This window comes from Mycteria americana, chromosome 8 (genome assembly GCF_035582795.1).
Source record: "Mycteria americana isolate JAX WOST 10 ecotype Jacksonville Zoo and Gardens chromosome 8, USCA_MyAme_1.0, whole genome shotgun sequence".
Classification (NCBI taxonomy): Eukaryota; Metazoa; Chordata; class Aves; order Ciconiiformes; family Ciconiidae; genus Mycteria; species Mycteria americana.
Window position 1 is genome coordinate 2587371 of NC_134372.1, and position 26186 is coordinate 2613556.

The window sequence follows — 26186 nt, forward strand, 5'->3', positions numbered from 1 at the left end:
AATTGCCTTGTCAGGGGATTGGTGAAAGCGTAATTGCTAGGAAGTCCCATTCATTCACTTATCTTTGAGTGGTTTCCCGATGACTGGGGCCACCCTGACTCCAGTGACTTGCAGTTTCAGAAAATTCCGGTGGAAATAATCCTTAGCTCAAGCGCTCACTTTCAGGCATTACCCTTTAAGGCACCTACTGCCAAGCCCACTCAACCCTCTGGCCACGTAGAAGGCTGAAGAACATTGCGACGAAGAACCAGACCCGGGGTACTCTTGGGTTTTGTCTTTTTTGGTGCAGATGTTGTCTACGCCCTTTAGCGGGTGGTGTCGGCGGTGGGATGATTTAAGGTGAGGGGCTCAGCAGAGCCGGGAAGGAGCCACAGCGCAGCCCCGGGGGCAGGCAGGGCCCCGCTTCGCCGTCCCCTCGGGCCAAGGCCTCCAGGCGCCGGGGCGCGTCCCGGGGCTGCCTCTGTCCGTGGTGCTTAACCGGCCCCGGGCCCTGCCTGCACCTGCCAGGTTTGCCCGCACTCCTGCCCCTGTCCTCACCCGCTTTCGGAAACCGCTCTTCATCCCTGAGACGTAAAGGGATTCCCGCAGCCTGAAGGAGGAGGGAGGCAGCGTGGGACGTTCTCAGCCTCATTTGCGTATTTGCCAAAGACAAACATCCTGATGTTAGAGATCAACTTTTTTTTTCATGGTGGTTTACAGATTCTTCCTCTGAAATTGAGCTTTGGTCATATGCTGCCTGCTAAGGAGGTTCAGCTGATCACTGCTGTCTGCAAAGATTTAGAGAGCTCTAAGTCCAGTTTCTGCTTGTGGACTTGTACCCGGTGCCCAGAGTTCAAGGTAGAAGAGGTGCCCCCTTACTCGGTTACAGAGACCCAGAAATTGCATCCCCGGGGGCTTGCGTGGCTTCAGAGGGGGCAAGGCACAAGTCCTGAGCTCAGGACTTGTGACCATCAGGTCCTTTGCATTTTGACATGTGCCATCCCTGTTGGCCTTCCATTGTCATTCTGAGTGGCAGGTTCCCCTGGGCCTGCGTTCTGTAGGGCCATCGGGTGTTGCTGTACCAAGGAAAATAGCTTCAGGAAGAACTCTGAGAGGTGCAGGTGAAGCTCAGCATCCCTATAGATTAACTCGCTAAGGCATTTTTGTATCAGTTTCACAGAACTTGATTGTATCTCATAGAGAATCAGAATATGACGTAACTCTCATAAATGTCATCATCTTAAAGCAGGAGGGAGGTAAATGACACTAAGCAAAGAGAATATGGTTAAAATATGCTTCTGTCATCCATTCACTCATTCATCTAGTTAGAGATGGGATGATATTCTAAAGAAAGCTGTTATACTTCATTTAGATTCTGTCTTTGAAGAGCCGGAGTAATGTTACCTTGCAGAGAAAGTAGTAAAAGTTCTCTTTGAATCTTCTGAATTTTGTGTAGGCTAGGTGGATACGCCTTGACTAGAGAGATACAAATCAGTCCTGCCCGAATGCAGTGACGGAGAGAGTGCCCTATTCTATCGACAGAGGTGCAGCTTTTCTGAAGAACAGATGCGCATCTGGATCTCTCCGCCAGGACATACACAAAGAACATCACAACTTTATTTTCACTTTTAAAGCGTAAAATACATCTAAAAGTTAACTGTGTTGTACTCATTGAAATTATTTCAAATCATGGTGATTCTTAAACCCAAGCACAGAAATATGTAGAAAGATACGAAGTTTAAAAGTCTAATAGTTTCATACTCTAGCTAAAACTGTTACAATTCTTCAGTAGTATATGATATGAAGGAACTGTATTGTCAGATGCCTTCATTTGAGCTCTATCAAGTTAGGCAGCTAAGCCAGTCTATAATACGTAATTACTTGAAATTCTAATGAGCGTATGAGCCTAGGGAGCTGACACTGCATTTCACGATCTCAGAGCACTGGTCAATGTTCTTCTTTATCCTGTAGAACGTTTCCACGTATTCAGAACGGCCCAGAAGTTCAACAAAATCTTCATCATGAGTTATCACCAGAAGCTGAAAGTTACGCTGTTGTGAGCGGCTTTTTATAATCCTACAAAGAGAAATTATCTAGTGTATATTTATCTAAATCACATTCTAGTTTTATAGAACTTGTAAATACATAGCACAAAAATATTTCACTATTGATAATGAATGACATGAACCATCAAGCAATCTAACGCTGATTAGCAACTCTTTTTACCTACACCCCCCCCCCCCAAATTATTTAAGAAGTATTTTTTCTTTTCCAGATAGAGGGGAGGGAACCTAAAACTACTGCTTTGCATGCATATTTGCAGATGCCAACAAAGACATGCCAGCTTAAAATATAATTCACTTCTGCTGACTACTATTAACATTTGAAAACATCCATCTTTAAGCTTTACAAGAAGAGATCACTTACTCCACCAGGGCATGTGCGAGAGACTCTATGTTTTCTCGATCCAGATTGGTAGTAGGCTCATCTAGTGCCAGTATGCCACAGTTGAGACAGAATGTTTCTGCTAGAGCAAGACGAATAATAAGAGAAGCAAGCACCTAAGGAAAAAAAAACACCACCAAAATCTCACTCTTTGAAGTGTTTCTAGAGGAACTACATGTAACATGCTATTTTTAAGGCCATTACAAGCCATGACTAAAGTTTACGTAACAACGTGCTGATAGTTCACAAAATGACAATAACTAATTAGTTACTGAAAAACTACATTAAAACTTCAAGTTTGAATTGAAAGATCCATTCTACAAAGTACTGTTGGAAAAATATCAGAGAAGTCAAATACTCAAAATTCAGGAGACATTGGAAGTAAGGATTCCAATCCGAGGTAAAGATGCTACAACATTGTCACCTGCATTACCCCTATACTCTGTTCAAGCCCCACCCTACTGCAGCAGAGATGGTGGAAATCTGTACGCGTACCACTAAGTCTGAGTTACCGAACTCCCGACTACTTACTAAAACCGAAGACAGTAGGATTTACCACCTTACATGTTAGTTTTGTACTAACATGCCTAATCATATTATTATTAGATCTCCTGAACTAGTGAAAAGGACAGAACACTTGATGGAAACTGTGCTGCCAAAAATACTTTCCAATTATCACGACTGCTGGCATCACAGTTCACGATCAAAGAATTCTCAGAATATAAACTAAGAAACTGTGAACAAGTTTCACTCTCATTTACATAGGACTCTAACGTAACATTCTAGACTGCTTTAGGAGAGGACACATTTTTTGCCTACGCTGCTGTTTTACAAGAAGACTTGGATTTCCCCCAAAATTAGTGTGGAATTTTCAAAACCAAGTACACATCTACACTCAGGTGGGAATTAATTTGATAGCATTTTTCATATTCGAGCAACAAAACAGTATTAATCTTCTCATGAAATATCCTTTCATTATTCTATTGCTGTATGCACTTAAAAATATCGTGTATCATTTTGTTCCATTCCTTCATTTCATTTTCTACTATTCTCTGTACCATCTGGTCGTGGAAAAGGCCTGGCTGCCCACGAAACTCTGCTGGAGTAAGCAGCGCAGTGGGAGCTCCTACTCTGGAGGTAAGGAAGTAGGCAGTTGGTTACTTCCGATAATGGCAATTGTTCCTCAACATCAAAGAGATCTAAATCTGTTGCCATCATAGCCCTTTCAGCTACTGCAGAGGAAAGGGAGCCAGAAAGCTCCAGCTCCAGAAGAGGAAGGAGAATGCATCTCCCTCAAACAATTGCAGTGTCCTCCGGCTAGGTTGTCCCTGGCACCTTGCATTGAGAGCCGTAAGTGTCAGGGAGAGCTCTCCAGATCTTCTATTTACAGTGTAGCAGGCACAAAGGATAGGCAAGAAAGTGTTCCAGCAGGGAAGAAATAAGAGCAGCCTGGCTGCATTTTTATCCCTTTCTACTACCTCCGCATTTAGGAAGATCGCTTGTTCTGGTGGAAATGGTTCACATAAGGAAGAAGTAGAGCTTCCTGCTGTAACACTGCAGGTAGCTTTGGATGCCCACACTGCATGACCAATATGCCAAGTGTCAAATGGCTACATGTATTATGGGTTTTTTCCATACCTCAGCTCTTTAAAAAGAAAAAAAAAATCAGTACAGATGGTGATTTTGGAGGCAAATGAACAAGGCTGGTTCTCCTCTCTTGCTGAGGAATATTTTAGATGCTCTGTCATAACATAACAGACAAGTGGAAACAACAGCTCTCAAGGCCCAACATGTGAAAGAGGTGTGGTTAACTATGATGAACCTCTGATCACTGGGACTGTCAAGGCAGGTGTGATATCAGGCCACTTGGCCAGTGTGTGTCATTGAAGTACTGACTGCAGAGCTGATAGCTGACACAGATAGGACAGAACGAAATGCAACACCTGAAAGTATGGCATGGTATATTTGGTGACATGAACTGAAAGGTTATATTCAGGCAGTAGGGGAAATTAGCATAACTTGGAGAAAAAGAGGTCTTATCATACTTAGAGGTAGGCACAGTGGTGAAAAGAACACCAAGGGCCAGACCTCAGGAAGGAAAAAATATGGGAGCAAGCCACCAGACCTAAAGCTATGGGAACCTTAGTGGTAACAAGCAGGAGACAGACTGGGAGGATTGGAACTTGAGAGAGGGAAGCTGAACCCTTCACTCAGACGAGTCCCCAACTGGAACAATGGATCTTGGCACCCCAAAAGAGGGTTCAGATGTTCAGAATCATATATTGCATACTGTCAGCAAAATCCAGATACAGTGAAGGAAAGCTGTACAGCACTGTAAACGAGAGTTGGAGCCACCTGTTCTTCAGGGTCACTTCAGAACGTGTCACTCTTTTGCTTTCACCTGAGTCAGTTTTCAGAATCCTCTTTACTGCATACTAAAATGCAGTAGCATAAAAAATGCCATTACCTTTTGCCCAGCACTACATCTTCCTCGCATATCCAGTGCTGTATCTCCCTTTATCATTACTACTCTGTAATTGTAACTTCTTCTTTTATCAGAGGCTGAGACATTCTCATCTGCATCAGAACGGATTTCTATATATTCAATATCTGAAAATGGGAAGGAGACAGTTTTTACATTATCAAAAATCTTTAAAAATATCATAGGATTAAACAGAGCTGAGAGGTATCATATGCAGTAATCATCAAAAATTCTCTGCAGAACTCCCACTAATAGATATATCTTTGAAATTAATTTTTCCAAAATTGAAGGAATAAGCTCATGCAGTTCCCCCGTCTCAAGGAAACCGTAACTTTGGAAAACACAGAAAAGGGAAAATTACCTCTCTTTATCCTGTAATTAACTACATAACGTGTAATAAAGGAGATTATAGTGGTGACCAACAGATATAGCCTTTAGAATGGTGCCAATTATTTTCAGATCCTGGATTTTCAATATTTTGAACAAACACTTTTCAGTATGCAGTGCTCAGTATCAAATGCATACATATGGGCACAACTACAAAAAATTACATACCTTGTCCTCTGTAGGTGCTTCGCCAAAGGTCACGGATTATTTTGTTGATTTCTTCCATCTTCATGCTATGAAATGTCATTATTGCTCTAAAGAACAACAACAAAAAGTGCAAATTGTTATAGGTGCAGCCATGGACTGCTACGGACTACAGAAGCTTTAAGGAAGGCAGCAGCTCCCTTCCCATTCCCTAAATACTTTTACTAAAAATGTAATAAGTACTAGTTCATTTTGAATGCATAAGTATCTAAAGATTAAACACACTCTATTGTGCAAATAGTTCTACTCTCATAAACAGCTCAGTCTCAAGAAGTAGGAGAGTAATGAAGACAAAAAGATTTGCAGTCAGTCACTCAGTGGAGAGCGAGTTTACCTGACTTTTTAAGAGATTTACAATTTATGTGTGAGGTATATTTTCAGACTGACACCCAGAAGACGAATCTGATGTTAAGTCTTCCATAACACCAGCAGTGTTACTCATTGGCACAGTCCCCCAGCAGTGCAAATAACTGGGTCTCAGTAGGAAAGGAGAGCCTGTGAAGTTTCCTCAGAGCAGAAAATTCTGTATCGAGAATATAATTTATAATTACTCAAACAGACCTTATGACTAGAGCTACCTTTCTCTTCAGCAGCAAGAGCAACACAGGATGTCATTACTAATTTTCAATTGAATTTCCCCAGTTAATGTATCAACATGACTTCAGTTCAATAATAGATGATTCCTTATGAAAGCATTCAAGAAAGGAGAGGATGGTACATTTCTAATTTGGCTTTTTAAAGAAAAAGTGCTCTGTAATGAAAAAAATGCTTGCTCAATTTATGCCAATGTCTTCTTTCAAAAAAACATGGTGGAAATAAAATACACTTCTGAAATGGACTTTTACATATACTTTTCCTACTCCCCAGCCCTTACAGGAATTATTCCCACCAGGGAATAGTGAAGTATCAGCTCTCATAGGTTATTATTAAGTCTGAAGAAAGAAGAAAGTGTTTTCAACTATTTACTTAAACCAAAGAATGCATTCCTCATCAATATTTATCATAAACCTCTAAATATTAAGTCAATAAAGATCAACTGATAGCACAGAACACCCAAAATGTTGGTTTTCCCAGCTACAGATACAGCTTTCAATCTCTGGCCATTAGAGTTAACATTTCGTCTCACCGATTTTTCAGGCGATTACCAATAAGTGATGCTTATCTATTTTTCTTGAAATTACAAGACTGATTTCCTGTTTTGCCTTAAATAGAAACAATAGATGATTTGATACCATACGAAAAGATTCTGAATTCTAAAAGGGAAATTCTTGGAGTGCATTTCCATTTATGCTGAAAGAGAAGAATTATATGTGCTCTGAACAATTTACATCTTCACAAAATAAATTTTGGATTAGCTTACATTCTAATATTAAACATATTTATTTTATCATTAAAACTGCTTAAAACAAGGTTCCTCTAGACCACTGTGTTAGTAACCATTGAGACCTGTCTTCTCAACTTGGAAAGTTCTCATCTATTTAGTGTCTCTTCTTGACCATTATACTGCACTCTGAACCACATTACTGCTCTTCTGTGCTCCTTCTTCCAGCCCTAGTACACCCCTTTTAATACAGGGGACCAAATTCCATTCTATATTCAAGACATGGGTGTATTGTGAATTTATACAGTGGCCAAAATGTTTCTCTTTCTTTCTCTTTTTTATTCCTAATATTCAATTTAGCTTTCTGTCACTGAGCACCAATTTCATATTTCCTGAAACATATCCACTGATTCCAAGATCCTTCCCCATTCTCCATCAAGTTGCAATAGCTCATTGCAATTCCATCATTATAATTGAACATACAGGTTTTTTAGGGAGCCATATGTTTTACTTTGTATTTGTTTACAAATTTTGAGATGCTATTTTTGGCCAGTCCGTCCAAGACTAGAAAACAAGCTTCCAGAGGAAGCAGAAACAATCACAAAGTTTACTACACTTTCCATCAAATGCAAGACATGCTTCTTTTGATCTTGCCTTCTCTAACATAAGCACAAAACCACCCACACTGGAAAAGGGGGAAAAACCACCTCTATATTGTACTATTCTTTAATGAAAATGCAATTGTTTACCTGAGAAGATCACCGTGGGGAACAAGAAATCCACCCGGCATATCTTATTCATGTTAAGATATGACCAGAAGATGCTAAAACATACTGCTATAGAAATGAAAGTAGTGTAAAAGACTATGCAAGAAAGATCTGGGTTAATAATGAAGGACTTAAACACAGGTTTCACCTTTCCTAAACTTGCACTGTGGCGTTTATGTATTTTGAGAGAACATGTCAGACAGACTTTTAATAAACACATTCTCCCACTGCGCATCCTGTAACACTTCCCTCTACTCCCCCCCAAAACAACCCCCAAACCAAAATTACAGGAAGAAAGGAAAACCATCAGCAATTTTGACAGACACACTTACAACGGCTTCCTAAAAATGCCTTCAAGTGGAAAAAAAAAGCTATAAAGGAATAGGGTCAGAGGAACAGCCTGCAGCTCCACTGGCTCTTCACATGCTTTCATATGAAAAACGAAGTTGAATGTGTTTATTGTCTGGACATTCTCTAACCACCACAGGCAACACAGCAAAAGATCATTTCACACCGCGAATTCAGCACAGAAGGCACAGGTGGGTGACGTGTTGGGTTCACTCACTATTCTCTCTCAACTTGAATTGTTGCATTGCAAATGAGAGTCCTAACACGTACAACCGTAACTCAAACAGGGTCCTACAGAGAATTGGGAATAAAATTATAATGATCACTGGACTTATCTATGACTATATTAAACTCCAATTATTGCCATCAATGCATTAACTGTATGCACATTATATACATTACGCATCAACTGTATGTACATTATATACATTAACTTACAAATTTCCTACATCCTACCAATCCTGTGCCGTTTGTAGTATATTTTAATTTACTTAAAAAGTTGTATCTTGTTACCTTAATATTTAAATGCCTGATTTTATAAAGAGAAATAATTATGTATCTCAAAGAATTACATCAATTTACTATCCCTAAGTTACCCCTTAGGAAGTCTGAATTTGAAAGCTGCTTTTGCATCAAGGTTATCAATAGTGATAAACCCTAAAACATTTAAGAACTACCCTCCTATGACAATACTTACTTATCGAGAGCCTTGTAATAAAGGTCCAGATCTTTGTTCGCCAGCTCTGTTGTTCTCATAACAATCATCATCTCCCTGTATTTTTCCTCTGCATCTTTGAATTGTGGCTCTTGAAGTTCCCTCCTAAACCGAACAATCTCTTCCTCAAATCCATGCTGTCGGCCGAGTGCAACATGATGGTTTCTTTTCAGAGATTCTATTTTCTCCTCTAAATGCTTTTGTTCGCTGTGAAACCGGAATTGATATACAAGTCATTTGTATAATGTTTCACAATTTTTTAATCAGGGTTCTAATTCCGAGTTTATGTTAGACAGTAGCTCATTATATTGTATCTATAAAGTCTGCAACAGTTAAAATTATAGTACTAACGTCACTGAAATTAAGACATTATTGAAATAAAAATATTTTTTAGTTTGTTAAGAACATACTGAAATCCCTAATCTGAGTGGGAGAAGCAAGTTATCAAGTTCGAATGCCAAAGTGCTATATGTAGAAACATAGAAAATAATTAATTTCATAGGTGGAATCAAATTAGGATACTGAACAAAATAAGATTAATTAATTGGGTAACCTCTAGAAAGCTAAATACATGAGTCACACATAAGAACCAGCATAGAGCTAATTCCTTTTCAAAAGTGTTCATAATAAACTACTGAAATAAATATAAAATTTGCTGCTGAGACCTAAGTGGGCAGACTGAAAATGAAAACTAAATATTCTTATCCAGAGACATGAATTATTTTTTAAATGTGGATTTAACAGTGGAAGACATTAAAAAAAAAGGATTAGATTGGAACAGGTATGTGCACATATACACATATATGTACTTCTAGCTAGAAACACTATATGATTTCACTGAGTCATTTATGTTGTCATCATGGGGATATTATGCAAATGTAAGTTTGAAGGAGAAAGTGGTCTACATGAACGGGGAGAAAGGTGGACCAGGAAACACACTAAAACACAGTGAATATTACATTCAGATATTCAGTGAATTCTTGTGCAAAACATGCCGTTCTGATTTGAAGATGCTTACTTTTTCATTTGCGAGACTTTCATTTCTCCCATCTCCTTCACAAGGTGTTTTATATCATCTTCAACTTCTTTTAGCTCTTCATTCCGTTTCCTCAAAGTAAGATTATCCTCTAGCCACCTTTCCTGTATCTATCTCCACAGAAAGCAAGAAGCTGTATAATGTTTCATATATTGATTCTCAATTACAAAGCATGAGTTCTGCACAGCTCTAAAACATGCTGCAAGCATAAAATAATTGACAACAACGAAAATTATCACAGTGAGAACCTACCTTGTGCTAGAAATAGGGTATAATGGAAATCAGCAGTATTATTTCATATTTCAACCTGAAATAATACTTACAGTATTTATTGTCACAGGCAAACACAAGAGTGACAAAGTGTGCAAATATTAGTCAATGTTTCAAACAGGGCAAGTAATTTAGGATGAGATTTAACAAAGTCCCCCATCTCAGTTGTACAAGCTAGGCAGTATGTGATGGGGTAGAATGGGGAAAGACAACTTTCCTATAAAGAATGTAAACAGTATTTGAAATACACACACAAGAATTTAAAGTACATGACAAAGCCTGGAGTAACTAGCAACTTTTGGTACCTGCAATTAGAAACACCTTACAGCAGTCTTCCTTCAGAAGGCAGGTATTCTCCACACAAAGATATTTTTGAAAATGCTGGCTATCATCCCAACAGACTTACCCCTTTTGGAAACCCCACAAAATTATAGTTAGAGATAGAAGTTCTCTAAAATGCTTCTACTTTTGCATATACAAATCTCAAGAGTTTTTTTCAGCCTAATACATGTATAGCAGCTATTCTGACTAACAACTGGTTAAGCAAATCAGGACGAGACAAACTTTGCATGACTACAGACCTAGGCAGACTTAAACCAAACCCAGAAATTAATTCAACTGTGCAAAATATACTTCACTGTAAAATGATGCATCTACCTTTTGAGTGTCAATATCTTGTCGAATCATTTCCATCTCTTTACTTATCATTTCCTTCTGTTTCTCACGGGCAGCTAACTGAGAATTTACTTCTTCAAGTTCAGACTCCTTTTGCTAAGAAATAAAATGGTATATGGTTTAAACACAGAAGTGCCTTTAATGTCAACTTTTTATTGACTGTTTTTTAGGTTACCTTTTTATACTCTTCTTTTCCTTGTTGAATATAGTTTTCAATTTCTTTCACGTACTTGTTTATATCTTTAACTTTCTCTTTTATGCCATTTATCTGCAGGGAAAAGATTTCAAATGAAATGCAGTCTTACGCCCAAGAACTAGTACACTCTGTATCAAAGATTAGATACTGGATAACACCATTATCTAAGTACAACTCCTTACAATAATTTGCTTAAATTTAGTAATAAAGCCTTCAGCTTTTGAAACCCAGATCCTCCTTATTACCATGAAAACTTTTTCCAAAGCAAATGGTAAATCACTCATTTATGCTTACACAAGAGGGCCACTTCATCCGAGTAGAACAGGTCTGTCTCTTGGCAAAGACAGGTTACAGTCATCCTTGCTATTTCTCTTAGATCTATTAGGAAGGGTTTTTAATACCATTGGTCACTAAATATTGTCAAATGTCCCTGGAAGCCTTTGACAAGACTGCCAAAGGTTAATTACAAGTGAGTTCATCTCCTGACGTGGTTATGTTCCTTTTCTTCCCTAAACGTTCCACCAATCTAAAGCATTCGCTGAAGTCACTGCTGTTTCCTGAAAGTGAACTCAGTACCGTAGCTTCCATCCATGCCTGAAAACCAACATATAATCCTATGTCCCAGCTACGTCAAAAGCAAACAAACCTTCTCTTGTGTTTCTTTGTTACTTGCAGTCCTTTTATTCAGTAGATCCTCCTTCTCCTCCTGCAGTTTTTCCAAAGTTGAATCCAAAGGAAATACCTGTTCTTTTGCTTCCTGAAAAGTAGTTGGAGAAAGTCCTTTTTATTTTCTCATTCTCTTAAAGATCAACAATTTTTCAAGTGGTAAAAAAAGTCATGTGGTTACTTCTTTCTTTTTTTTATGTGTGTTGAAAAATAGATGTGAAAACATGTCTTAATAAAGTTCTGGGAATTCCCAAAGATATGCAATAGCAGCACAGGACAAACATTTAAAAATATGTCTTATTTGCTAGGATTACAGACAACGTTATATATAACAAGATTATTTTTTTCCCAAGGCCACAAAGCTAAGGGTTAAACAATTAACGAGTATTTCCTACCTTGATTTCTCTGCATAAGGACTGAACCTCAGTGGTTAATTCCACTGCTTGTTCCTCCAGTTGTCGACGACGCTGCATGCTGCTGGAGATCTGAAGTTTCTCTGCTTTAAGCTCATTAACTGTACCCTTTAGCTGCTGAATCTGATTTTGCTGGTCTTGCTTGAGTTTTTGATTTAACTCAATTTTACCAGTAACTGTAGATGAAAACAAACACAGCGTCCATCTGTTATTTAAAACATTTATTGTCTTCCTTACAAAAATTTAACTCTAAATTAAGCTAGTATCACCCCAGAAAATGAAACAACAAACTATCAAAATGCAGTTATTTCAGAATATAAAATAAGGAAAATAGAGTTTAATTTTTTAATGGCAGCAAATTTAGAATATTATTTTCAATATAAAAATGAAATACCAGTTTTGTATGACCTACCTGTATCCCACAAGTGTTTTTTCTCTTGTTTTTCGTGGCTTACTTGTAGAACAGTTCTACTTAAATTGACCCCTAGCAGCTTAGCTTCCTGCTGAGCAATTTTTCGTTCAACATCCCTAATATCAGTCTGAAAGTATGAGGAAAAGTACTATTACTATTGTATTAGTGTTTAACAATGTATTTTCTATCTTTGGCACACAAGAACAGGCTTGGGGCTTAAGGCACACCTGACTCAAGACCTTCAAATTTATCTCCTCTGCTGGAGCAATGTCACATCATTAGCAGTAAGGTTATGTCAGCCCACAGGCTGCTAGAAACTGGAATTCCTAATTGTGAGAGGAAATCAGTCAGTACGGATGGATGGGCTTTTGACATCCCCAGGCTACCTCAGAACAGTTACGTGTCTCTGCAACAACAGAATTGCTGGAGCCTCAAGAGCTGTTGCCACCTCCCACCTGTGAAATGTTCTCAGCCCTTTGCCTGGCCCCAGGTTCTCTACGCAGTTGTCCCTCTGGTGGTTCTCAGTCGAGCAAAGATTTTGTGTTAGTAATAAAGGCATGAGGACTGTTCAAAACAGTCTCCTACGTCAGAATAGTAAGAAGTGTAGGATATCAATTCCCCTTCACCATATATTCAGATGGCACAGAACAAGGAAGCGTATGTGACAAGATTTCAGAAAGCACACAGAGCAGATGCTGAGAACACGCTGAACGATAATGACAAAAGCCTGACTATGAAGACTGAAAAACACTTTGGTGTACTTGTGTTTGTGCTCAAGTTCTGGATTACATCTCTTTTCCCAGTTACTATAGCACAGAGTTGAATCAGAACTCAAGGGACTCTGTTGTCCTCAAAAGCAAAAATCATTACATAAAACTTTTAAGTTTTATTAGTACCAAGATCACCTACGTTATGCTGTCTTTTAAAGTATTTTTACTTTGCTTGAAAAGTCTTAAGACCTCAAAGTTTTGTCTATTACTGAATACCTACATATTTAGATGCTAGTGAGTGAGTATCATTTTATACATGTTAAAAGAAATTACCAAAGCATACCTGATACCTTTCCATTAGGATTATATCCTGCAAACGTGCCTTGGCACCTTCCTCCTCAGACAAAGCTGTCCGCAAGAGTGACTCCTGTTCTTCTATCTTACCCTTCAGGCCTGTTAAATCCCTGTTTGCATTCTGTATCTTGTTCCTCAAGTCTGGTATGTCCTTACCTTGGAGTTCAACTACAGTTCGCCTTAAATAAAACACAAAACCGTAAAATTTCCTTTGTCAAAAACAGCAGCATAAATTCCAGACGTTCAAGATCACAAAATCTGTGATACGACTGAACAGTGGAAGACTAAATTTAGCCAAAATAGTTTCCCTTTACCCTTGCCCACGTTCAATTGAGCTTATGTTATATACCCAGCTAAGGTAATACATCCCTCATTTTAGACAGGTGAGATGAAACAAACAAGCAAACAAAATCTCTCTTGGTTTTTAACTTAATTACAGCAAATACTCATGAGAGGGTCTATACAAGAGTGTCCTCTTGTGAAGGAAAGGTCTACCCTCTAACATATATTCTCCAAATTCTCTCAGAACAATGGTCTGCAAATTTCTTGAGACTAGAGCCTCTTCACCTACTGGCGGGAAACCTGCATACTCTTACTTTAAATGCTGTTCGTACGCTAAGAAAAAAAAAAACGGGACTCTGACAAAAACTCTTTAGGGCTAGTGTTATTTGTTTATATTTTGGAAGGAGGCAACAGGAAGAGAAAAGGGAAGCAACAACAAAACAGCCTGTCTAGTACTTCCATAGCCTTAAAAATACAGAGAAATTCAGCCTGGAAATTGGAAAATACTGTAGGCACCTTTTCGGAATTTCATATTACCTACACTTTGCAATACCTTGCAAGTTCAAAAAAAATCACAACGTAAAAAGTTTTTTTAAATAACAAAAACAACGGAATAAATTCAGTCCAATCTAATACGGGTTATCAGTATCGGAGACAGAGATGCATTCCCAAATGATGGAATTGCACATAACTGAATCTCAAGGAAACATAAACGGCATTGGGAATCCACTATAAAACCCAGAGATGCCTTTCCAGAATATCATAATTCATAGAAAACTGCCAGCACCAAAAGGTATTGTTAAAGGAGATATAAATCAAGATATTATTATTAAAGGTTGTTTAATATAGGTTCAGGTCCCATTCTGTCTAGACAAACTTCCATTTCAGCATTTTTAAGAAACACATTTAAGGTAACATGTTATGAAAACACTTCATTAACAATAAAACCAGTCTGCTCATTTTAAATTACAATGATAAATAACAAGAAGGGGAACTGTGCCTGTATAGCGTAAATAGTCGGTAGAAAAGTAAGTATTTAACCACTTTTTCTGCCTCACTCTCACAAAAAGTCCCAAAGGACCAGAAATACCAAAAATATAAAATAGTTTAATATTAAAGTCCACATGAGCAGAGAACAAATGCTAGCAAATTATTTATCTCAACAATGAGATTTTTTAATGAATTAACTAGCCCTAAAATAAAGCTTCCTTGATGCCTAGATAATAATTAATTATCAAAAACCAAGCATTTGAAAGGAAACAGCTTGCAACAATAGGGTTTAAGTACTTTACCGAAGCGGTTTAAGACTGATCATTTCATCACGTTTTTTTTCTTTTCTTTTAAGCTCAGACTCTGTTGACTTCAGTTTGTCTGGAGCAAGACGCAGCTTAGACTGCAGATCACTAATTACATCTTGCAGTTCGGCCTCTGTTTGAAAAACTCTTTGACAAACCGGACAACATGCCTGGTCCTCCTCTGTCAGTTGTGTAATGAACTGTGAATAAACCGCAGTGGCTCCAGCAAGCACAGCTGGTTGAAAAAGAAACAAAAGACTTTATGTAAAAACATAAACAGTGCATAATCAGATCTAAACTAGGTATGCGTTCACCATAAATGAGACAAAATTATAACCCACAAAATCACAACGATAGGAAACTGAAATGGCCCAAGCGACCTGGTCTGAATTCAATGCTGTCCCTGCTTTTAGCGGGTTGCCCTACATCCCCTCCCCAAGTCCTCATCAACCTGAATTATTCTGAGTCTCTTTTATTAAACTATGCTCATCCCTCTGGAATTAGCAGTGGAAGGGAGTACTTCCTTCAGAAATGCCTCTCCTTCAGTTAGTAGTAGGCCCTATGGGCCAAACCCACGCCAAACGCCTGGTTCTGTACTTGTCTTCGCACCTGGCAGATCCACACACTCAAACATTTCCTTAGCTTTGAGAAGGTCATGATCTACCTACACAGTAAGCCAAAGGAGGTACTTCACTTACACATAATAAGAGAATTAACTGAAAGAATTAAAACAACTGATCCTGCTTCAGTGTAAAACAGAAATGGTAGTAAAGATAAGGAAAATTTGTTAAAAAATAGTAAGATTCAGTAATAATCTCCCTTAAGTCAGTTTCTGTGTGGATTGTTTGCCTGCACAAGCAACAGACTGCCTCAGTATCTGTGGCTTACATTTAAAACAAGTTTCAGGGAAAAAAGCAGAGCTATAGATAAATTTACCTCGCTGTTTTGAACTTTTTTCAATCTCCTCTTGAAGTTTGTTCAGATCACTGTCAAAATCTTGGCTTCCACAAACATCAAAAAGTTTTGTTTCGTGAAGGGACAATTGCTCTTCTTTTTTTCTTAGCTCATTACTGACATAAGTTTTATGATATTCTACTGATGCCAGTCGTTTGCTGAAACATCAATGCATAAACTCTTTTATTACAAAAAAATGCAGACTTCAAACTGTTTAAGCAAAAACAAAACCATGGGAAGTTAATCTGAAATTGATATTACAGAGCCGTTCGCCAGTTGTTCTTTAATGATTTTTCAGGAAATCTGTAGGGTCAACTTTTTATTAATCTAAGTACAGCATAAAGTGTTTCATTTTAATTCCCTTTTGTTTTCTAGGTGCTTACTGATGAGAAACTCATTTCTAATGACAAAGCCATAAAAAACTTTATAGAATACTACAATATCAACTTTTTTCCCCCCTATAGCAATTATTGTTTATGAGATATTATTGAACCTCTTAAGCAAAGAATGTTAGCATCCTTCTACTCATGTTCCATACTTTTGAGTTCTGCAATGTTCTTATACTTAAAATCTTGGGTTTTTTGTTTTGTGGAAGTTTAATGTGTATCACTGCATAGTGTGCTGATGTTACCTACTTTTTCTAACAAATTGTTTTATATAATCAAATGAAATCAGGACCAGGTAATCACACATGAACTCGTGACACAGTCACTAACCACTCTGTGACTTATAAGAAAGTCAGAAGACCAGCAATTTCCACCCCCAAGCACATTCATTCAGCTAGGATTAGTATAAACAATTAAGGGTGTTCCAGAGCAATACTTTGGTACCTGCTTTTAGCGCTGCCTTTGACATACCACAAATGTTGTGATTTTATTACCCAGCACAAACTATATCAGCTATACATTACAAAAATTCTGCAGGAGGCTTTCTTTGATTTTGCAGATACCTAAATAAACAATAATGAATTAAAGTAACAAGTATGTTAAGCATATTAAGCCTTCCAACATTTAAATTAATCATTACATAAATACTTATGGAGACATAATAAATTAAATTAATACCTACTTAAGGTCAGCAAGACTATCCCTTGTCTGATTAATCTTCCTATTTTTACCATGAAGCCAGTCTTCGAGTTGGTTTTTATTTGGAAAGTATCCCAACAGTGATGTCAGTTCATCAGAATGTCTTGATTTCACTTTTCTAATCTGCTCTTCTTTGTCTGCCTGAGGAAATGAAGCATTTGAAATTAATTTTTTCCTATCTTCAAGTTTATGTCACTCAATGCATTCATGAAGTTAATGGCTTCTATGAAGTCAGACAGAAGCTTTACACAATTGTTAATAAACACCTGAAAAATACACAAATCTTGAAATTAATATAGACCCTTCATGTCCCTCTTATGAGATGATGATAGAAAAATTACTTTGTCTTTCTTCAGCATCTCCATTTGGGTAATTGTCGTGGTGTGTAGATTCAACTGTTCCATCTCTTGATCCAACATCCTAAGAGCTTTGTCCAGGTTTATTTTCTCATTTTGCAGAGTTTGTACTTCCAGTTCGAGTGTTTCTACATTGTTGTTCCTCTCAGCCTTCTCCAGCTCACGTTCCTAAACAAAAAATAAAAGCCCAGAAGACTTAAATAATTACACTAATCAATACAATTCTGATTAAAAGAAACGGAAGAAAGCTCTTAAGCTGCCTGGCAGCAGTATCATTAGCTGTTACAGGCATGACACTTAGAAGATTTGTAAAGAATACATGAAAAAGGACAACGGCTGCGATGCTGGCATGGGGAATGTACAGCAGATACTGGATACACTGTTCTGAAGTGTAGTACTGCTTCAAGTTGCTCATGCTTTTACCGTAAGCTGTGACCACATGATTTAACTTCAGGAAGCTCACTCGTATTTAGTTTGATTCTCTGTATTTTAGCATGTACTGTACATTAAATTTGGAATTATCCTAGTGAGGAGGCTAGAAGAAACACTGTCAAGCACTGAATTCATACACTGCTAACAAAATATTTGGCTACAAAGTTATAACCAGCTGTTCAACTGGGACATCAAATGCTTGTAACTTTATAATACTTCATTGGATAAAACGCTTATAGCCAAGTAGCCCATCTCACAGACAAGTTATCTGGAAAAATGTAGGTAATGTAGCACCTTAGGTCATGTTTTTCTGGCCCAATAATTTAAGACTGACTAATTCTATGAAATCACCAGCTGTGGCTATTACCCTAGTTATAACTCACCAAGCAGAAGCAGTGTATTCTATGCATGCGCTGTACAAAAACAAAGTACTGAATAGTCCCTGCCCCAAAGGGCACACCATCTAAACAGACAAAGCACAGAGAGGGTATTAAAAGGGAAAAAATGTAGCAGACAGTGTAAACATCAAGGGTTTTGTTTGTTTATTTTTTAATGATAAAGCTAAAAGTTTTTACTTCAAACTTCTACAAATTTTTCAATTACATTAACTCACTGTCTTGACAATCTCTTGATCCAGCTCCAGAATTCTGCCTGAAAACCCCTCCAACTGCTGCAATTCATATTTTACATTCTTCAGCTCGACTTCTTTCTTATTTCGAATGTCTGATTTCAGGTCAATGGTTCTTTCTAATCCAGTTTTCTTGTCTCTTATTTCATCTATCTGTTTTTGTTTCATTGCCTCTTTTCGTGCAAATTCTCTCTGAAATAAGTCAGCAATAAGATACTTATTATTTTTTTCATAGGAAAACAACATTTAAAAACATTTCTTCACAGGAGCTTGCAAATATTCACCACTGTAATACAAGACATTGAAATACTCAGATAACTAGAACTTGTCAAAAATTTTCTGCTGAAATGTTTTGATGGGAAAATGCAGATGCATCATACCAGTAGTGTTCTGTGACAGCAACTCCATTTGAAGATGACTTCAACAAAAAGTTACTTATTTTTAAACCAGTTGCCCACTGTAATTCTTCCTCAGGCTTTTTAGCTTGTCAGTGATCCACCTGCATGAGAGGGCTGCTGAGAAAAACCTATCTGAAGAACTGCCTGTTCAATAGCTTTGGCAATTCAGATCACTTGATGACCACTCTTAGTTCCAAAACTAATTTCCATGGAAAGATTCAGGCAAAATAAAGAACTCTAAAAAAAAAAAAAAAAAGGCTTCAGTTCCCCCCCCCCAACATTCTTCCTCCCAGCACCATGAAGACACATAGGGGCCAATAACACACTAATAACCAATCCTAACTACACTACTAAACCAACAAAATTCTTACCATCGAATGATTTGCAGCTTCTATATCTCTTTCCTGTCTCTCCTTCAACAACCTGTGAAAACTGGTAATGTGCCTTTCATTAAAAGGTGCTCGCTCAAAACCATCTAATTCCAGCTGTGCTGCCAAAGACTGAATTAATGAATCCCTCGTCGTGATGTGTTCTTGATGACGATCTGCTTGCAGTTGAAGACGACCTTCACAAAAAGAAAACAAGACGTAAACGCTCAAAAACGGAGGCAGAAGATACATTTAGGATTCAAAGTCAGTTGCAACTATTTTCTTAAAGTCCTTAAAACTGAAGTATTTTTAAACACCACAAAAAGCTCCAGAGTAAAAACAAGCTTTAGCTTGAGAGATTGCTATTTCAGGTAACTAAATTTTTATTAATTAAATAAATCAAGAATTTTAAAGAAAGCCTCTTAGAACACTATTATTCTGATAAATATAAACAAAGCCCAAACATATTTTATGTAAGCATATATTTTGTGTCTCAACTACTACAGCTTTACTGAAATTCCCATAGTCCATCTAAAAGAGAATACACACTACATGAAAGAATATTATCCCAAAGCCCTCTGACTACTAGTCCCCAGTCCCCAGCCCCCACCCGAGACACTGAGCACGCCAAGCATTCAGCTTTCACCTTTTTCTTGGTGAAAACACACTTATACAATCACATCCAGTTAGCAGGCATTTTCATCACCTAAAGAAAGTACAAGCTCAGGCAGTGAAACAATTGTGTTGTAAACTGCTAGGCTGACATCGATTTATGCCACCATAAATTATCTATTTGGAATATTTTTATAAAGAATGGTCCGTTTAAGAAGAAAGGTACTAGATGTTGTAATCATAGCTCGAAACAACAAATGCACATCAGAAACTCCAGGAGAAGAACGCTAAGACCTGTAAGGGTCTCATACCATACTGTGCGGCTGACCCCAAACTCACACCCGTTTTAGGGGTTTTGTCCAGTTCAAATCCCTTCAATTCTTATCAGTAGTTCCATTTCAGATCTTAATTACATTAAAAAACAAATACAAGGTTATACATGAAGTCTAAAATACCTCGTTCAATAAGTAGTTCTGATTTCTCACTGTTAAATCTCTGGCATTCTTTAGTGGCTCTGTCTAATTCACGCTTACAGTCTGATAACCTCTCCTCCTTCTCCTTCACTGTTCTCTGGTGGTTCTTGTATCTATCCCTTAGTTGTTCATCTGTTCCTTGAAAAACCTGTACGCCAAATACAATACAGAATAAAGTTAGCTTTTTAACTAAATTTATAAGCCAATTAATGATGTTTTAAAAAATATAGTTTTTACCATAACAGAATTCAAGAAATAAGACATAAACACCTTCCACGCAGAATTTCTATATTAAGACATATATTAAGAAAAAATTAAATATGCTACAAGCAAAACTGGAAAAGGAAATCTATTTTTCTTAGGCTGATAAAACAAATTAATCTAAATTTTTACCACTACGGAATTTCTTTCCATTTTTCAAAATAGTTTTAAATGCCTTGTCACAATCACAACAGAAGACTGACAATTATTTCTTATTTTAAGAGAAAGAAAGAAAAAATCTCCAGGGAGATGAATAATATTACTGGTCAAAACAAATGCTGGGTATCACCAACATACAGTGCAAGGGAGATATTTTCAAGTTACACACCGCAGGGCACTGTTACCGGTAATTATCACTTTTATGAAAACTTTTGTCAGTATTTGCCTTCCTGGCAAGCTAGTCTATGGTGGAGGGAGAAGCTACAAAAAGCAATTTAACTCAAATCACACAGAAACCAATACAGCTTTACTGAGCCATGTTTGCAATATCTGATAACATCAAGCAAGCTACATGGGCTATGAAAACATTCTTCACCAACATCTGATGCATAATAAAATATATACTTAGTTCACTGGGTAGCAAAAGACAGATTGATTCTTCAGCAGAAAGGATGGCAGCGTAGAATTTAAAAGGCAACCTTTTCCATCTTCTGTTGCAAATCTTGATTATCTTTCTCCATCTGCCTCCTCCTGCTCTCCCGGGCTTTTATGTCGTTGTCTAGCCTCATTACTTTCATGAGATTCTGTTCAACTGCTGCCAGAGAACTCTGCAAGGGAAAGAATGCTGTAAGTAAAATATCTCACCAGCTTATGAATCCCATAATCAATTGTTCTATACAATATAGTTAGTCTAAGTGTAAAACCTTCAGCTTTATAAAGTATTTTTTAAAAATAGGAGGTTTTAAGTTTAGTTTTTGTTTTAGTTACAGTTCGTAAGTTTTAGTTACCACCTAAATTTGAGAAAGAGAGATTTTAAATTAAGCTACAAAACACCAATGCCGCTACAAGAATTTCACAAAACTATGTTCTTAAACCTCCAGTGACTGTTTACAGATTAGACCAGCATCTGCCAGGTTTGCTGAGGTACGAGGCTTAATTCTGCTTCAGAGCAAAGGATTAGATAACATGATATAAAAGTCTAAGATTTTAATCAAGAAATTTGTCCAGCTTTCACATCTTTCTGTGTTCTTTAGTACTTATGGATTGTTTTGTATTAAAGTCTTAACGTAATCGTCACGCAAATTACCTTTAGAGGATTAAGTTGACTCTCAATAGATTTTACATTCTCCTTAGAAGCAGCCAGTTGGGCCTCTCTATTGTTAAGATGATCCTGGATTTCCTGTGCTTTTTCTTTATTCTGTTTTAGGTACTTCAGTACCGCCTGACACTCTTTTACTTTCAAGCTTTGTTTCAGTCGTACCTGACGGAGAGTTTCGAGTGCTTTAATATACCTTTAAAAAAAACCAACAGAATTTCAGATCTTATTGGCACTATAGCAATACTGATGTATGAAACAATGCCTTAGACATTTTCATTAACACCTACATTATTAGAGACAACATTTCTTACTTGGTTTTTATTTAATTACAGTAAAGAGAAAAACCTTGTTGCTGAAAAGATCTCATCAAATTTTTGCTTCAGGGCCTTCCCTTCACTTAATGGCCAGTTGGACTCTTCTTGGTGGCAGAAAATGACATTGTTGATCACCGATTTGGAAACACCAAGGGCGCTGATCATCTCTCGATCAATTTCTGCACACTTGGAACTCAGACTGACCTTCTCGCCATGCCTATGTAGCACAGATAAAGAAAATCCCCAAAGACATTACTGGCAAATTCTTTTAAAAGTAAACTGCATTTTTAACAGTATAATCTCATTGCAATGTATCGATTCAGAAACGTAACGAGTAACAATTTTTAAGCATATCATCACCATGTCCAACACATGCATTTAACACTGTCAATATCTGTACTCAAGACTATTACACATTTTAAAACTATGCAGAACCACCAGAGGGAGCAAAAACGATCTTGAATGAAGTGAAGTGAATACACTTCTTAAACAGTGGAGATCGGAGTTAAACATGGGCCAACAATGACCTGAAACTGAAAATGGTGCTAAAGGAAGTAAAACCTACCTACTCCACACAATGCTACTTTCAAACTGATCATTGTCAATACAATTTCGAAATAAATGCAAGTTAATAGATATAAGTAGTTCTTAAAGTAGTGGCTATCAACTGTAGGATTTTTTGAATCAACTAATAAAGTGATGAAACCACATAGCTTTAATCTAAGAGCACTGGTAGCTACTTCAAGGAATACATTATGAAGTTTTCTCTTGTCTTACACATAAAAATATACAAAACCCAAACCGATCTTCATGCCAAAGTAAGAAAAAAAAAACAACCCTTACTTTGTTCTAGTAATGACACCTTCAAGTGTTTTAAATTCTGTTTTCTTGCCTTTCTGGGTGCAGACCATGGATCGCTGGACAGCTATGAGCTCTCCGTTTACATCTCGAAACTGTAATCGAATCTGAGCTCTAACATCTGTTTCATTGGCAACCTTTAGTAGAAACAAAAAACCTGAATAAGGGAAATTCTTCTCAACATCCAAATGAATACATGCCTTCCCACCTGTGGGTAATGTTCTAATCTCCCCCAGCTCTTTGTTTTTCCTGAAACAATACGATCAGCTCAGGTCTGCCTAGAACTCGAGCATCCCTGTTCCCATCACAACACTGAGTGCAGTTAGTATGTGACTTCAGAGTAAACACACATTAAATCTAGTCACTACGACTTTTACCTTTGGATCGTGAACAAATGACTTTCCTTTGGTGCCAGGAGGAAAATCTCCAGTGGATATATATTTAAGACATTCAATGATAGTCTAAGAAAACAGAAATAAGTATATCGTTATAACGGCAATTTAGAGTAAACAAGAAGGACTACAGGCAAAAACACAGTAACAGCCCAAATATTTACAAATGAGTTAAATATGTGAGGAGAGAGAAATAAGAAATAACATTTTATTTTTTGAGTATCATGAGAATATGGTACTTTGCAAAATCAGTTTTAATCAGGATCTGGATCAATTTCCTATGAAAAATATCAACTGGTGCTCTGCAAAATCCAGGCATGAAAGCAGATCTCTAATAATGCCAAACAACACCATGTTTACAGTAAACAGCAAGATTTTTGCACTATTCTTAATACTCTTCTGTAGAGATCATTAGTCATATTTTGAGGCCTTTCAGAGCCTTTTTGCATTTAGAGTGCAAAACCAAACACATAGTAAGACTTACCGTTTTTCCTGCACCATTTGGTCCCACCAAAATAGTTAACGGATTAAAGAAAGTGATAATTTGTTTGTCTTTATCCTCTACCCCAAAACTCCTCACTCCGAGAATACTCATTTTCTCAATCTTCGACATTTCTGCAGAACTTCTTCTCGTCCGCAGTCAGTAGTGTAAACGTCGTAAATCCTGTAAAATAAAGCTTTGTGAAAAATCTAGAAGGCAAAAATCACAGCATGTCACTGAAAGCTGACAACACATCTATGCAAGCACAAAATATTATGAACATCTTTAAAAACACAGCTATGGCTCTTCAGTTACGACTCAAGGTACAGAACATACAGAGGCAAAGCTCTCATTTGTTTTAAGCTGAGAAGCTAATCAACTCCAAGTTAAGAGAACTATCATTAAATCAAAAACAATGGCCAAAAAAACCCCTCGAAGCGCACGAGAAACGCGCTTTATTCCACATCACAAAACCCACACGCACGCTTTCAGAATGCCCCAAACACACCAGAGGCACCAATATTTCTTCCCTTTAAAACTCCACCGTTGTACCGCAATACCCAACCTTGTGCGAGAGCTTCGCTACCGCCCGCTTCTCACAGGGCCGCATTCAAATTTGTATGGGACACCCACCATGGCCTTTGTCCTAACATGAGGGGGAAGAAGAAAAGCGGGAGACTTTGCGGGCCACAGCTGCAGGGGCAGGCAGGGCCCACGGGCCTGTGCACGGGTGGGAGCTGCCCCTGTCACAGGGGTAGGGTAGCTGATGGAGGCAACTCCTACCCCAAGACCCGCTCCCGACCCATGGTAAACACGTGTATTTCAAGCGTGTGTATCTGTGTATTTCAGCTGTTTCATACGGCCGAAAGAGCGGCGCTGAGAGGGCTCCCGCTCTCACCTCAGGGCCCTGCCCGCCCGCCCCTGCCCTCCCCCGGGCACGGCCGAGCCCAGGCGCCTCCCGGGCTCCCCCGAGGCGCCTCAGGGGAGGCCCAGCGGGGCTCGGCCCGGCCAGGCCACGGCTGCGGTCGGAGGCAGGCGGCAGCGGGGGGGGGGGCACCGGGCGGGAAAGGGCATTTCCTGGAGAAACCCCGCTGCCGGGGGAGAGGTGGGCAGCGGGAGTTTCCCGCCCGGAGCTCCGCGCTGCAGCGGGGGTGGACATTTTCCAGGGAGAGGCGATGGCACCGCCGCAGCGGAGGCGGCCCTTCCTCTGCCCGCCGCCGCCGCCCCCCAAGCCCGCCTGCCTCCCCGCTCCCCCAGCCCAGTCACCTCCGCTCGTCGCCGCGGTCCCGCGCGCCCCAGCAGCCACCGCGGCCGCCGCCGCCACGCCCCGGCAATGGCGGACCCCGCCCGCCCCCCCGCCCCGGCCCGGGCTCGCTACCGCCCCCCTCCGAGCGCGGCCGTCCGCGGCCCCGCAGAGGGAGGTGGCCCCGTCGCTGCCCCTCGTCTCCCGCCCGCTCTTCTTCCACCGGCCGTGTGGGTCGAGGGGGGTGGGGGGCAACGATGAGGAAGCCCCGCTGAGCTCTCCCCCACGGCCCCTCTCCTCATCCCCACGGCCCCTCTCGTCATGCCCATGGCCCTTTCTCATCCCTATGGCCCCCCTCATCCTCACAGCCCCTATCCTCTCCCCGTAGCCCCCTCTCGTCATGCCCGTGGCCCTTTCTCATCCCTGTGGCCCCCCTCATCCTCACAGCCCCTATCCTCTCCCCGTAGCCCCCTCTCGTCATGCCCGTGGCCCTTTCTCATCCCTGTGGCCCCCTCTCATCCTCACAGCCCCTATCCTCTCCCCGTAGGCCCCTCTCCTCATGCCCATGGCCCCCTCTCATCCCCACAGCCCCTCTCGTCATGCCCGTGGCCCCCTCTCGTCCCCACGGCCCCTCTCTTCATCCCTCGTCCCCTCTCCTCATCCCCCAGCCCCTCTCCTCATCCCCATGGCCTCTCTCCCCCAACCTTTCCTGCCTGCCCTGTCCTGGGGACCCCCAGTGGCACCCAGCGACCCCCCCCCCCCCCCCCCGCCAAGAAGCTGTTAGTGGTTTTATTAAAAACACAAAACAATTATAAAATAACAATTTCAGAGAGTTTAAAAATAATGTTTCCAGCTTGCTGCCACAGCTCAGTGCCCCCGCAGTGCTGATATGGCAGCTACGGCAGCGGAAAACTCCAGCCAGCCCCAGCTCCAGCCCTCGCCCTCAGAGCAGACAGGTCGCCTGTTGGAAGACAAATCCTCCAGCCCCTTCCTCAAACGGAGCCGAGTGACAGGGGATCATCCCACAGACAAGCCCCCTTTTTCCGACAGTCTGATCAAGCGATGAACAGACCTGGGGGTAATCGCGTTGTGGGGAGCGTGAGGCTGTATCGCCGA

At 39.5% G+C, this 26186-nt stretch overlaps 1 protein-coding gene across 1 annotated transcript; it reads right to left on the minus strand.

The window, feature by feature from the left end:
- Window positions 1–1558: 1558 nt before the first annotated feature.
- RAD50 (RAD50 double strand break repair protein) lies at window positions 1559–25145 on the minus strand. The gene is made up of 26 exons (XM_075509550.1): window positions 25094–25145; window positions 23831–24010; window positions 23332–23415; window positions 22940–23091; window positions 22128–22313; window positions 21771–21975; window positions 21163–21291; window positions 20246–20411; window positions 19182–19375; window positions 18398–18604; window positions 17338–17520; window positions 16980–17137; window positions 15894–16069; window positions 14955–15192; window positions 13370–13559; window positions 12317–12443; window positions 11887–12080; window positions 11472–11582; window positions 10805–10897; window positions 10612–10725; window positions 9667–9794; window positions 8631–8855; window positions 5462–5547; window positions 4892–5034; window positions 2407–2540; window positions 1559–2055 (listed from the first exon to the last, which is right to left on the minus strand). Exons 2-26 carry the CDS (start codon window positions 23957–23959, stop codon window positions 1869–1871), a joined length of 3939 nt encoding a protein of 1312 aa, XP_075365665.1. The 5' UTR covers window positions 23960–24010; window positions 25094–25145; the 3' UTR covers window positions 1559–1868.
- Between the last annotated feature and the right edge of the window lie 1041 nt (window positions 25146–26186).

Excerpts from the sequence above, each read along its gene's own strand:
- RAD50 (XM_075509550.1), bottom strand. The coding sequence starts at position 23,959 with ATGTCGAAGATTGAGAAAATGAGTATTCTCGGAGTGAGGAGTTTTGGG. Across the intron at positions 17,138-17,337 it reads AGATGCTGAAGAAAGACAAA|GCAGACAAAGAAGAGCAGAT; the intron begins GTAATTTTTCTA and ends TCATTTCCTCAG. Across the intron at positions 12,444-13,369 it reads TCCTAATGGAAAGGTATCAG|ACTGATATTAGGGATGTTGA; the intron begins GTATGCTTTGGT and ends TCATACTTTCAG.